Below are 15504 nucleotides of genomic sequence, written 5' to 3' on the forward strand. Positions count from 1 at the left end.
CCAAAACACTACTTCCTAACACAGTCTCAAGATTCTAAGTTTGTGGACTCTTTCATTCTAAAAACCCAGTTGGCATTCTCTGTGATTGATAAATTAAAACCTGTAATAACATTTCCCTCAGTTGAGGATAAGTTCATTTTATTTCAGTTTGAATCCGACAGCTCTTAATATGAGAACTATTGTTAAAACACTTGCATAATTTCAAAAGCATTTTTATGGATCACAAAAGACATAGGAGAGCTTGAAGATACTTTAAAAATTATTTTTTTGTGTGTGAGGAGTTCATATTCAACTACATAATCTGTACACCGAAAAATAGCAGGGATGCATTTTAAATAAAGTTTTGTTGATAATTTTTTAAAAAACCAGTTGGATGCAAAACACCATTTCATGATGATCTTAATACTGTACATTTGCACTGTGCTCACAGACTTTTGAACATTTTCACTTGTATGTTCTCATTATATCTTCATTAGCTGGGAAATTCTCAGGGTCATTACTATTATCTCCACTTTGCATATAAGAAACTGACTCCTTAAAGCCCTGCTCCTTAGCTGCTAGTAAACTAATCCTGATGAAGCACTATCCATCCTGGGGATATGTTTGCATTTTAACAAGAGCCTCTTGAAGCAATGTCTTTAATCAAACATTTTCATGTTAGCACCATTACAGGCTTATTGAGAACACTTGGAAATTATTATAAATTAGCTAAAATGTTTTTACTGTTAACTCTGTGCCAAGCCAGGCACCATATTAAGTATCTTGCATGTTATCTCCTTCAATCCTTGCAACTCTGTGGAGTATATACTATTTGTATATTATTAAACTTAGAAAGTTTGGTAAGTGACAAAGCAGAATTTGAATCCCACAGTCTGACTCCAGAGCCCACACCCTAAGCAGAACTTTCATTCCCTTAAAACATATGGGTGACTCTTCTCTATTAATTTTATAATATAAAACAAAAAAGTATTATATAGCACTTTACAGATTAAAAGTCAAATTCTCTCATGTTTATCTAAGCAAAGGATTGGGAGCCAGATGGATCTGTAACCTGATGGCACCATTTATAAGCTGTGTTACATTGGTCACAATACCTTGTGTCTTCATTGCAATATTAAGAAAATACCACTCACCTTACAGGATGTTGGAAGAGCTGGGAATATTATAGGTATGTGCTCATATCAACTGTTATTGTAAATAGTATCAAGGTATGTTATTATTGTTATTAGTGATGCTGTGATTTCAGAATTATTTGATCCCTGTTTTTCAGCTGAAGAAACGGAGCCAATTAAATGAGATGCCTCAAATTATAAAATTTATGAGTTGGAACAAGATTCAAAATCAGGTCTTCTGGTACTAAGAACAGTATTCTTTCTTACTGCACCTTTATATGTGGACCTAAGTCATGATTGTGCCCTGTAATTCTCTTATTCTGTTGCCACTGCACACCTGTATTGAAACAGAACCCATTTTTAATAGCTCACTGAGATTAGTTTCATGACTTAGAATGAATGGATGAATGAATAATACATACCTCATTATACATGAATAAAATCTTTCTAAGTTATTATTCAACTTTTAAAATTCTGCTCACATCTTATTATATTTAAAAAACTATTATTTGCCAGTCATTTAATTTATTCCTATCAAGACTGGATGCCAAATATCTTTTGCCCAAAAGTAGACAGATTTGCCCCGAGTGGCTCTGAATCACTGAAAAATAAGCCCAAGAAAGGAGTTTTTGTCTTGCTTACTGATGTATCCCAAGTTTCTACAACAGTGCCAGGTACAAAGTAAATGCTCAATTAACATTTGTTACATGAGTAAGACCTGGCCTGCATTAATTTAGCAAATGTAAACTAGTTCACAGACTTCAAGAATGATACAAAAACATTTTCCTATTCAATGATAGCTACCATTTTTACGCAGCCTGGACAAGCTGTGCCCTTCTAGGTACGAATAGCGTGATCAGTGAAGGACGAAGACCTCAGACGTACCTATGTATCTCCCACTTCTTCAGCTCCACCTACATACCTTGCTGAATGATGAAATCATCTGATTGAATGCTGTTGTAGTTTGCACACAGGCCACACGATTTCCCTTTATGCTCCTCAGACAGCTTGAGGTAAATTCCAGATACTCCATCCCAAGCCAATGAAAAACCAAAGGTTGTTTTCACCAGAATATAGTCAGCTAGTTTCTCAATGAAAACCTGTCCAATTGTCTGAGGCAACATTAAACTTGAAAAATAGAACAAAGGCAGTCTCAGAATTATGATGAAGGCTCCATTATAGATGATCTATCTCTTTCTTAAAGTAACTGAGACTTAAATCAAAAGTAGTTATTATTCAAAATTACTGAATAAGCTATACAGTTAGATGTTCCAAGCAACCATTCAAAGGAAATCTTAACATTTTTGAGATTTTAATATTGAAAGAAGAAGACAACAAAAATGATACCTGTTTCCTCACAGTGATTAAGATTTTTATACTTATAATTGGATGCTTCTTTCAAACAGCCCCAAAACACACTTCTGCTAAATATCAGTGATTTTTAAAATCTGGACAATACGAATCTATTTAGAATAATGAGAGCTAAATATGTTGATATTTTTATCTAGAGAGTTCAAGAGAATCTAAAAATGCTCTTCAACAATTTTGAAGTAAGAACAAACAATGGTCAAAATATGTAAACATATTGCTTGAGTGCTGACTTTGTTTAATTTTGTTTTAAACTTTGCTGTAAGGAAATAAGAGCTTCTATCCCCAAAATGTCACCCTGGTAAAAGTCATTATTTTCCAAGTGAAAAATGTCTGGGCATGATTATAATTTACATTTTTAATACTGCAAAGTACATTATTAGAAATATAAAATAATTTTTCATACAGTATTGCATAGGGATTATATTCATAATTTTAAAATTGCATATAATTTGGCCTATTTAAGCAAAGGTAACATTGAGTATTTAAACTTCTCATCTAATATCTAGCCTTTCCATTTTTTCCAAGCATGTACACATACAAAGGAAGTGGGAGACACACAAGAACTAAAGAAAACTAAACAATTGGGCATCTTAAAAGCACAGTAAGTTGCCTAGAATGCTTCTGAAAAAAACACTGTTCTTCCCATCTAAAAGTATTATAGAAAAGAGCAGGTGCTGGTAATTAAAGAAATGAAAGGGAAAAAGTCACTTTTACTAAAATCACCACGCTAACTGAAAATTATAAACTATAATGTGAGTGAGGTGAGAAATTAGTAGGAACATTCATACAGTTCTCTCAAAAACTTCAAATTAGTAAGTTCCTCTCCAGGAAGAACATGGCTATATGAAACAAAGACTATAAAACTAAAGATACTCCTTAACAAAGAGGTAGTCCTTAAAGAAATAATTCAAAATATCTGTGATCATTTGCACAAATATGTTTGCAGATAATTTTTATAGAGATTCAGTTTTAAGAATAAAAAAATTATAATTTACATTGGAGAATAAATAGGAAGACTTTACTGCCATAACCTAGTCTTATTAAAAATTACCAACAAAAGGAATTCATTTTAAATTCATAGAAGTAAGCATGAATAATGTTGTTTAATTGCAAGTTTATAAAAGCTATATTTGAAAAAAGTGAATCATGTTTTACAGAGACATTCCATAGCAATGGGATGTTCATCATGTGAAGGTACAGTTGTTCTGCTGTGTGTTCTTTGGTCATTTATCATGTGACCTCTTTCACAGTAAATTTGATTAAATACACAATTTTTAAAAACAGAAGGTGCATAACTGTGATATCTACATAGAGTTGGCTACATCTAGATGTCTATAACATAAAAAGGTGCTAGTAATGATGGAAGATATAGTAAAAATTAATCTCTCATAAATTCATGGAAAAAATGGCAGGAAACAATAAAGCAAATGAAAATGAATGCACAGATTAATACTGAAAATTATTGATGGGTTCATATGTACCAAAACCCTTCATTTCACAGGGGAGAGAACTGATGTCCAGAGAGGTAAGGTGTAATGTGCAGAGCCTCACACATTTGATTTCATTTTGGTAAACATTTCTCTAGCACCTGCTATCAGTGAGGCCTCAGGCCTGGTACAGCATTATTATAAGCAACTTAGCTGAATAGTAAGAAAGCTATCCTCTTTCTATCATACAAATGGACATCTTCAAAGAAATATTTTCTCTGAGTTAAAATTTAAATATTATGTCATAGATTTAACAAAGGGTTGGTGTTCTTGAAAATCTACTTGAATGATATTTTTGTTATATAAAACATAGTAATTTTTAAAGTGCCCATTGTGTTACCCAAAATCCCATATAAGGAATCCTAAAGTACTATTTAAATTAAGCTCCAAGAAATAATATACAAGTGTATTATCTCCCAATTCAAATGGCTAAGCTTTGTTTTATAAGAAAAAGGAAAATACAGAACTCGGTTGATCAAGAAAAGAAGCCCGAGAGAAGCAGAGGGGTTGCCTGGCTGGGACAAAGCCGGGCTCAGTGCCTGGCTCCCCTGGTGCTCCATCCAAAGCCCTTTCTGCTCTCACCTGCTGCCTCTTGAGGAGTCTGACGAAAAGGCACATAGGTTGGTACAGTCATTGCACTGTAAAGAATCCCCATGATTCAAGCACTTGCTGGTAAATTCTGAGTGATGGATAGAATTGTTATACCACACATTTTATTTTCCCTGACATAATTCAGTCAAGAAATACTCAAAATTGAGCATATCTATACTCACTTGGATTGGAAGGTAGATTATTCCATAGTACTCCTAATTTAAAATGTACAAACCTTTCCAACAAATAAACATCCCCTTCCCCCAAAGTTCTGGGCCTAGTAGTGGGCCCCTCTCTTACCCATTCAAGAAGACCAGTTATTTACTGGCTCTGACTCTTTGTCAGAACCAGTGAAACAGTGGGAAATCTTAAGTGACTTGCAAACCTCATTCACACAAATTTGGCAAGGGCTTTCAGAAGTTTTGTTTTATTTTATTTTTCTGTTTTAGAAAGGAAGGAAGGAAGGAAGAAAAGACAGAAAGAAAGAAAGAAAAAAGAAAGAAAGAAAGAAAGGAAGGAAGGAAGGAAGGAAGGAAGGAAGGAAGGAAGGGAGGGAGGGAGGGAGAAAATGAAGGAAGGAAGGATTTTTTAAAGAGGGCAAAAAATCATTAAAGAGTTGAACTATGAGAATTTCTCCCGAATCTCTCTTACAAGTAGATGTAATAATCTTTTCTCTACCTATATAAACACATTTGTATCCTGTACAAACATTAGGAAAGTTAAACTGTTTGACTCCTGGCCTCCTGGCTGGCCCCAGAGCCTACTGAGACGTTGATGTCTGAATGCCATCACTGTAAGAAGACTGTTGGAGAAGAAATCTTCTCTTCCTACTCTCCTATTCACTTCCAGTGTGAGATGTTTGGAAATTCTGTTAATCCATGATGTTATTTTCATTATATCATTTATCATATCTTACCTGATCCCATTCTTTTTTATTTCATGTCCATAAATTCGAATTTCCTCTTGGTCTGAAAAGAACAAGCTGATTGACCGATAACAATAATACACTGAACCAAGGCACTTAGGGCTGTTATGAACCTTTAAAGAAAAACAAGAGAAAGCATAGGAACCAACAACAACATATATACATATATGCCTTCCTCTGAGTTACTAAATTCACAATATGTGTCTATAATGCGATAGCATCATTAGTCCCATGACACTTTACAAAATTATAACTACATTTAGGAATTTCAAGAGAAAAAAAAATTACCTCAGAAATTGGACATTTACCTCAGTAATTGCCTTTGGGGAGCCAGACTTCAGCTGAGGTCAAGGAGTGAGGGAAAGAAGGGGCAATTTTTGTGCTTTGTATGCCTTGATGAAATATTTTAAACTAAGTCCATATATTATTTTCATAAAAATAAAATTGAATTCAAAGAAGAAAAAGAAAATAATCAGGAATATAAAAAAGGAAATAGGCATGAAGGTATTTATTAATGCACATCTTTTAAAATACTGAAAATATTTTAAAATCTAAATTTCTAAAGCAGGGTATAATTAAATAAATGCAGTATTCCATAGTTGGAACAAATACAGCTAACACAATTTGTGTTCGTCAAGAATATCTGACATGGAAGAAAATTCTTGAAACAGTATTAGGTAAAAATATAGGACAGAAAATTATATGCAGTATAATTTCAATTTTATAAATGTGTATAAAATCCAGAGGAAAAAGTCTAGAAGGAAAGTTATGAAGCCATTAGGACTGGTAAATCTTGACTGACAAATCTAATATTATTTTTCGGACTTCACTGAATTTTTCAGAGTTTCTACAAAAGTGAACAACTTTTATAATCAGGGGAAATATGGCATTTAAGGTAAATGGATTTGTTTTTGTGAAAGGAAATTCTACCAGCCAAGACAGGGCCAAGTAGAAACGATATCTATTAACTCTGGAAGCACAGTTCAGCATTGTGTGTTCTTATCACACAATTATCTCGTTGACACCTTAGTCCTGGAAAGGGTGAGACACTAGACAAGAACATTTCAATGAGAGAGTCAGAAGGTGTCTGACTGATAAACCCAGCAACTCCCACCCAGAGTGGAGGAGTAAAGGACAACAGAGGACTGAGAGCAAGAGCCCTCTAAGATCCGAAGATGTATTCCACTATCTCCCCGATTCTTATTCTTATTCCCCATAAGTTAACTTTCAGTAGACTTTATTTCCTTTCTGGGTCTCAAGGATTTGTTGCTCTTAAAAAGCTTCAGGGCCTACGTTTCAGTATTTGCCTCATGTAAAAGAGGAGAATTGAGGCAACCCCAACATAAGTCAGAAGGAATTCAACAACAGAGATTCAAGCAAATGATAAATATGCAGGGTCTAAGCTTTAGAACAGGACAGTACTGCAGTTTTCTTGTTGTGCTTTGAGATACCTGGAAATTCAGCGGAAGACAGTCCAGGAAAGAGTTCCCTGACTTCCTTACTTCAACCAGAGCCACTCTGCAGCTCACATTTTGAGATGTCTCCTACGAGTTCTTTTGAAGCAAGAATTCTGCAACTAAGCACCAACTCTCTGAGTTCAATCATATTGTATCAATCTACCTAACAACTAGCTGCCTGTCTCCATATCCTCCAGCCTGTGTCTGTGTAATTCATATACCCCATTTCATAAACGCCAGTCTCCAGTTCCTACTTAGGAGTGTTGTTTTAACAAATTAATCCAGGTGGGCATCACACTGAAAGTGTCAAGAAGGAAACAAACTTGAGTAACATGACTGGTGCCTGAACCCACCCCCTTTTCAAAATGATCAAATAGAACCTGAACAATGGGTGTATCAACTGGAGTTAATACTATGACATCCATCATATAGACATTTCTGCATTGCCTACAAGTCCTTCCCACATGGATTCAAACCCTCCTTCTTCAGTCCTAGGCCCTATCTCCATAGAACTAGACTCAGTATAGCTAAAGATTTAGTCCATCCCATTCAGAACCAGCCCCTCTCCTGTCCCAGTCAGGGCCCTAAATATTCATGCTGTGATTATTATATACTTTCCATCATTTTCCCAGTACTTGAAAAATACAGACTTGCTCAGAAATACTTTTTCAGTTAGTTATGTCCTGGGATCACCTACCCATACAGTGTACCGAGGCTCCAAGTTACCACAGTCCTTTGCAAAAATGTAAGAACAGTTTCCTGGGAAATAGTAGTAGATGCCATCAAAAGTTTCAAAGTGGTACTGTCCCCAGGTTTTGCAAATTCCATCTCTGCCATTGCCCATATTTGGCACTGAAAAAAATAGGATAATATTTAGTAGAATAAAACAAATTATGCCCATTTCTGGCAAGGTTCAATCATGGTAGGTGATTCTAAATTTCATTAAAATAAATGTCTTCCTCTTTAGTGGTTAATATCACAGGAAAAAATATCTAACATAGAATTTACTAGCTGCCCTCAAAACTACCAAACTCTCCTCCCGCCCCCCCCAAAAATTCTCTCCAAGTTGTTTTGAAGAAAGGATTTATGTTGGAAGCGTCCTTAATTCTGCTTCCAAAGAAAGACACTGGAAGAGAGGAAGAGAGGGGAGAATTATACAGTAAAAGGAGGGGATAGTGATAAAACAAATATAACAGCTCAGAAAGAAAGAAATGTCACCGCTAAGTGTCCTAAAAATTAACATTGGCGGCATTACAGTGTCCTAGTCTCCATAATTCTTTCAAAAATTACTTAACAGTGTCCATGGAGAAAATTAACCACTAACCAAAAAAATCATGTTTATATGTCTGGGACCTGGGGATGGGGAACATTAGTCACCCAAAGTATGCTGGAATTTAGGAATTCATGACCTCAAACTGGTCAAATTATAAGCAATGTTCATCTGAAGTCATCCAACTTCATCTCCTGTTGTCTTCGTGGCTCTTTCCCTTTGTACTTTTGTGGGTAGCCCTCTATACAATTTTGATTTTCTAGACACTTCTTTCTAAAATAATATGGAAAACCATGGCTTTTACTGAGCACTCAGTATGTGGAACTGATATTAAGACATTAGAGCATGTTAATATACTCCCATAGGGAGCACAAAGATAAGGCACAATCATAAAGATAAAGTATAAAGTTATCTTCTCTTTTTATAATTTTTACCCAAATTTATTAACCTTGGCCAACTTTGGCCTTTTCAGGAAAAAACTTAGAGTGATTCATTACTCAGGCAGTCTTCTCTGCCGGTCTGCCTTAGTTCTGTTGCATATTTTCATAAAATCTGTACTTCCCTTTATAACACATGTCATGGTGTAATTACTGTATATCTGTTGTGTGTTGGCCCCTCCTCTAGACTGTCATCCCCAAGAGGGCAGGAACATGTCTACATTATTCACTATTGTATCCCCAGTGCCCAGCCCTGGGATCCTGTGGATGCTTGATAAATACTCACTAAACAAATGAATATTTTCTGGTCCTAACTGACATAGGGTCCTATTCTAGACATGATGGATAAAGTATTTTTGAGAACCTTCTGCCTCTGAAGAGGTCTCAATACTGTTTTCTCTTTTAGGTACAGAATATTCCATTAATTCAAAGTCAAAAAGAATAAGTGGCTCCAAATAACAAATCTAATTTATAAAGCAAAAGAGAGATGAATGAAAACCTGATTTTAATGGGCTGGTACTATCTGAAGTGGAAGAAACACTTGAGGAAATAGCAGAGATCAGTGAGAAGGGAAAGTAGGCATATCTATTTTCTTTTATATTATCTCTAAATTACTGGGATTGAATCGTGGACACTCTAGTTAATACACAATATATTATAACTCCCAGTGGATGAACACTAGTACAGCAAATTATACTTCATGTTCTCTGCAGCGTCTTGTAATTCTCTCATAAATATCCCTGAAACTTACCAATCTGGCACCGGGTCCCAAGTGCCTGAAATATTTGACAGTCACATGTACCCGTCTTAGAACAGAAAGCTCCGTTAAGGCATTCATGAGGACAAGAGCCTGAAGGGCAAAAAATAAATTATCTTCTGGCGTGCATCAGTTCTTATAAACATAATCCATCAAGATTTAGCTTGGACTAACTGTAACCTCTGTTGACTCCAACAGAACCCTGGGCCTGTTGCCTTGATGAGCTAAGGAATCAAGCCCCTCAAGTCTCTATCTAGTTCATTTCATTATGTGCTGTGAAACAAGAAAGACAGGCTTTCACATCTCAAACTACCCTGAGAGCAAAGGTCAGCATCCTTCAAGCAATTGAAAGGTCAAGTTCCCATGTAAGGAATCCCTGTCCCAGATGATGAGAACCAGAAATACACAAGCTGCAGATGATTCCCTTGACGGAGTCTGGCACTGGCTGCACATCTGATCGGCTACGTCTCCAGGAGCAAGTGTTGTATTCAAGAATAATGTCCATCGTTAGTCGAGGGATCAGGCAAAATACAAAACTCAAAAAGAAATTCCCATTTTTTTAAGAAAGTGATTAAACACTGCATTTGAAGTTTGTGTATTAATCCTCAGGCTTAGCTGCAAATAATACATTCCTTCTGACCCACAGCTAATTTTAACGGGAAAGAAGCCAAAGATGCGGCTGGTCATCACCAAAAATACTCTTTCATGGAAAGAAAAATAGTCACAAAGGATTATGTTGAAAAGAGGAAGAAAAAAACCATGAGCTCCCGAGTGAGTTTTAAAAATGCAAATGAATCACAGGGAAAATTTTTCCTCTAATAAGGAGAGAACAAGAGACAACTGGCAAAACTCAAGCAGGAAGGATTTAACTAACACAGCAAGAGAACAAGACAACGCCTTTGAGTGACCATGAAGTATTACTAAAGACTGGCCCTCTCTGGAATATGGTAAGGTCATGAAAGCACTTATCTAATTACAGTATTTTAACCACATTTCTGTGAGAAAGGCAAGAATTAAAAAACTCTATTATCCTTTCACCTTAAGAATCATTGATCTAAAATGTCTCTGCATCTAAATTAGACACACAACTCTCTAAGCACGTCTTAACAGAGGAGAAATGAGCTGTTTCAACTTTGATCATAAGTATAGATTAAAAATGATGTTTTTCATAAACTTAAATGCAGTTTTTCCCCCCTAAGGGGCATATCACTCTTCAAATTCTATCTCAGAACACAATCTTGTATTTTCCTATCAGTAAGTGTTGAAGTAATTACATAAGCAAGTGTATCTCCTTCAAAAATTTATTTACTGCTCTGTTTATTCTCCGGAAAAGAAATATCAAGCCAAAGCTAGTCAGGAATCCTTGCTATTTTAAATGCAAAGAAAAATTCAAATTGAATTTCAACTAATTAACATTCTGCTTAATGGAAATGGGAAAGTGGTTAAGCAAAAACAGCAAGGTCAAAGAACTGAGGGGCAAGTAATTGATTCAGAAAAAAAGGTTCTGAAACCCGGTGATATCTTTCCTGGTGGTATAGTTATCAGCTTGATCTAACTGTTATCCCTGCTTATTTCCAAATATAATTCACATTTCTATATGAAGTAAACTTAAACTCTTACTAAGTATTATTATCGCCCTGGCTCAGTTTCCTTCATGCGTTATGTGGAAGTCATAGAGAGTTGATTCAATATATCCCCCAAAGGGGTCTTTTGAGAAAGCAAGTGCAAAAACACAGATGCAGCACTGACCTTTTATTTTGCTCTCACCCCAATTAATAGCTTCATGGAAGAAATATCTTGGAGAAGTTACTTCAAACTTTAAAAGAAAGAAATAAGAATTAAAGAGAATTAAATTATTTAATTCAAGCCAAACATGTAAATTGGAAAATCTGGAAAACAGCTACACACACAGAAATTATAAAGCGCTTACTCCATATTTCCCCGGGTTATTGAGGCAAAATCTTGGAGAGGCAGACAGGACTCCTTTAGGCTTGTAGTTAAAAGATCTGACTTCAAGGTTTGGTTTGGTTTCTTACAGGAATTTGAGAAGTCCTTTATCCTCCCTGACCTCAGTTCTGCCTCCCTGCCCTTTGTGGAAGGAGTCTGGTTGGAGCCTAATCTTTGCATTGACTGACTGTTTCGCCTGCAGAACTAGCAGTTTTTGTTTTTGTTTTTGATACTTGTAAGTGCGAATAGGTCTGGAGAGAATGCATGGGGCCAATGGACCAAAAGACAGTGATGTATCCCCTGCCTACAGACCCATCTGTGCAGACACTACCCGCAGAAGCCTCTGTTGCTGAAGTATGTGTCACCCTCAGCCTCCAAAGAGCTGACACTTAAATGTTCATAGAACATTTAAATGTATCTTTTTATAGAGCGCCAGGCACGTCAGGATGGTCATTAAGAGATGAATTATAGAATCAAACAGATCTCGAGTAAAGCCCTGATTCTGTCACGACTTACTCTAAGGCAAGTTTCTTAACCTCTTAGTGCCTTCTTATACTCATCTGTAAAATGGGAACAGTGATACATACTTCACTCGGTAGTTATAACAATAAATAAAACCACGTATGTAAAGATTCCAGCGTAATGCCTCACAAAGAAAATTAGCAAGAAAGAGACGTCTAAGCAACCCAGATAAAGCCGTAAGATTTTTAGAGGTCAATATGGATTAGTAGAAAATAACTGGATTATTATAACTAATTGATGATGGATTTTTTTTTCCAACTCAGTGCCAATTTAGTGTATGGTCTGGGGCAATGTCTTTGCCAATAGCATTTTTACATTCACCAGAAGAACACACATTCCCAAAATTTGCCACGTAATTGTCAAATCGAGTACCAGATGATGTTAGAAAAACTGGAAAGAGGGAAGGCTAAGAAGAAAGAGGGGTAAGGAATGTGACTTCAGACACAAACTCCTTTCTCAACATATTCTGGTTTCCTTTCCACATGGTAACGTTTTGTTTTGGTATTTTTCCCTGCAGTATCTTTTTTTTTTTTTAACAGAAAAACCTTCCTTATGACAGACAAAAGACCTTCCACACTCTCTCACCACTTCAAGGCTCTTTTCTAAAGTCCTTGGCCTCCATCATGGCTCCAAGTTCATTGTTTCCTGCTCTTATTCCTCTCAGGTTTTGCCCTCACTGTTCAATCTCCTCTTCTCACCCTTTCCTCTCTCTCCAAACAAAGTCAGACTCGCAAGTCTATGACCTTGATGCCTCCAAGACAAGTCTTATTCTCTCTTCAGCCACATTGTCTCCAACTGCCTAACCTAACACAACCACCAGTATTACTGGGCACCGAAGTCTTCTTAGTTTGGCTCTAGTGAATCATCTCTGATGCTCACTGAAAAGGTATAGTGATTTGAACTCTGTCTTATACAGGCTTACATTTATAATTGGGAGCTCTTTTATTTTTTTATGTCATGTAAATAATGGCAGATAACTGGTGGTGTCTTAGATTTGAGGAGCAATTTACAGAAATGACTTCTTTACGGGCCTACCTCTGCTAGACGCTGAGTTTCTAGACAGCAAGCACTGCTCTGCACGGGCGTGTCTCTGGCATAGACCCTTGCATGTCCACAACAAACACCAAATGAACCAAAAATAGACATTACGCAAACAGGAGTGATCTGCCCCCCGAAGCTGTTTAGAACCATGACTATAAGATGTTCTATTGAAGCCCCTCCCCACATCCTCTGGGCCCACCTTCATTTCACCTGCATCTGGGTTTCTGGGCAAATTGAGATGCTTGAGCACAGGCTTCTTTCTGTCTCTGCCTGAGGATAGAGGCCAAGCAGGACAGACCAGAGGAAATGCCTTTCAGGGGGTTGAAAGCCCCACAGAGACCACCCCTGACCATTGAGAGGCGAGAGTGGTGTGTGAGTACTCCAGCTCCTCCCAACCCTCAGAGAAACAATTCCAAAACACTCTGCACACCTCCTTAAAGGGACCCCAGCATGGCTGAACCTCCAGATGCCTAAAGCAGGAAGCCCCTTCCTTAACAGAGCTGTGTTGGATTTTCTCCCTTCCAAGTCTCCCACCCTTCTCTCCCTCACTCCTACACATATAAATTTGTGTGCAAATTGATAAATAAATTAGCTGCCCCTGCTTTCAGGGGAAGAATTCTGAAATGTGATGCAAATGCAAAAAAGTTCCAAGCAGTGGGTGCATACATTCACATAACTGATGAAAGAGGGCAGCCCATTCTTCTCCAGTGCTGATTATATCTCCACCGGTGGGTAAGAAGCATGGAGAAGTGCAGTCTTTAAATGAGAAATCACTGCCGCACACAAATACACCACTGACAGAAGCCTGTGTCTACCCTGCCTCTGCTCATTGTTCATCTCACTACCAGCATACTCCTGAGTCCTTACGTGCGCAGATATCTGTCCATCTATGCTCTGTCTCCCTAGAGCAGGGGAGTGAATCTGTGGACGAGAATGGCCTTATAGCAGATGAAATTTCAATCCTAAACAGTACAATGCATGATTGGGACTTCACTGCCCTTCTTAAACATTCTTCTCTTAAAATTTGTTCAGATATTAAATAATGTGGCATGTTCTCCAGCTACAGGAAATAGAAAGGCTGGTGTCCTGCTCTTCATTCTCTCTAAAACAGAAATTAAGACAAGAAAAGTTCACTTCTCACTTATTAACAAAAGGGAAGTATTAAAGTACCTCTGGGGAGGGTGGGTAAATCATACAAATTCTGAAAATACCCAAATGGACAGTATAAGCCTACCTGTAGGTTGCTTCACAGGACAACTTTGGGGCTATATTTCGCAGGTTCTTCAATCTAGTGGGCTCTATCAGAATACAGTTTTTCTCAAAATCAGATTTTCTGCTGAGTCATGCTGATGTCTTTTTGTGGTTAATATGGTCTACTGGCAAACGTGCACTTGACATTTTTCAGAGAAAAATCATTTTAACCACTTTACATGATACATAAGTACTTAAGTACACAAAACATTCTTTTAAAGAAAAAAAGTGTTTCCCTTCCATAGACAATCCTTTGCCCATTCTAGTACAAAAAAAGATCTCCACTCTTGATAATAATAAATTCTTTCTGTCTTCTAAATTATCACAACAGCATATCAAATCTGCCTTCAGTTCTCTTTAATTAAGTTCATAAAATATAAAAAATCAGGCAACCATCAGAAAATGCCAATATAAATTGACTGCAATTCAGCACCTGACAAAGACCTCCTTGAATACATAAGCTGTTTGCTACATAGATACTCAAATCATATTACTTTCCAAAGAAATACCTTTATTAAGTTAGGATTCTCTATCTTACCATCCATCTTTAATAAAGGTATAATTTTAAAAATCCACCCACTTGAACATTCCAACCACAGTTTGAAGATATTGCAATTATGTTAGCCAATTTCCTTTATATAAAGGGATCCAAGCAAAAAGGCCTCCTCAAATTCAGTGCCATCCCACCCCTCCAAAAAAGAAAGGTCACCTCTTCATCAGTGCCTGTAATTTAGATTTATTAGATGATATAAAAGCCATTTGTCAGGACACCAGGACACCTCTAATGCCCTTTTGTGGTACTTAACTCAGATCATGTATACCTTTTTCTGCCCCTGTGTGCTTGTATTTGTTCCATTATCATTGTCCTAACTGATACTGTGCTTAATTTTTAAGCCAATTAAAATGTTCTGGCAAGTAGATGAGATTAAATCTCCCACAAATTCTGGGAGTTCTGGGAGCCTATCAGTAGGGAACTGAAGTGAAGAGCAAAAAAGTGTTTGACCACAGACAAGTGAATGTGAACTAAGCCTGAACTGGAGGGTTGCAGAAAAGCACAAGAGAAGTTACTCTGCCTCTTCCTCCTCCTTCTTGTCTTGCTTTTAGCATTTTATTTGCCTCCACAAAGGTCTCATTGTTGCAGTGACAGCAGAGGCCCAAGGCAGAATGGATTATTTCTCTGCCTCTCTCTCCATCAGAGGCAGAACCTACCTGGGCTGCTAAAAGAGCTCTTTTCTGTTGATTTTCATTAAACCCGTTTCTGGAAGAAAACAAAAAAGAACTTGTATAGTCAAAGGCCCCTAGGCAACCTGAACAAGCCTTTCCCAAGAGAGAGCTG

At 37.0% G+C, this 15504-nt stretch overlaps 1 protein-coding gene across 1 annotated transcript in view; it reads right to left on the bottom strand.

The window, feature by feature from the left end:
* Positions 1 to 15504, bottom strand: part of OTOGL (otogelin like) — a 134715-nt gene that overhangs the window by 106365 nt on the left and 12846 nt on the right. The window contains exons 4-9 of the mRNA XM_072973333.1: positions 15378 to 15426; positions 11157 to 11223; positions 9402 to 9500; positions 7641 to 7795; positions 5478 to 5599; positions 2035 to 2240 (exon numbers count right to left, since the gene is read on the bottom strand). Coding sequence (XP_072829434.1) covers positions 2035 to 2240; positions 5478 to 5599; positions 7641 to 7795; positions 9402 to 9500; positions 11157 to 11223; positions 15378 to 15426 — 698 coding nt within the window. The remainder of the gene's footprint in view (positions 1 to 2034; positions 2241 to 5477; positions 5600 to 7640; positions 7796 to 9401; positions 9501 to 11156; positions 11224 to 15377; positions 15427 to 15504) is intronic.

The sequence above is a fragment of the Vicugna pacos genome, chromosome 12 (assembly GCF_048564905.1).
Source record: "Vicugna pacos chromosome 12, VicPac4, whole genome shotgun sequence".
Classification (NCBI taxonomy): domain Eukaryota; kingdom Metazoa; phylum Chordata; class Mammalia; order Artiodactyla; family Camelidae; genus Vicugna; species Vicugna pacos.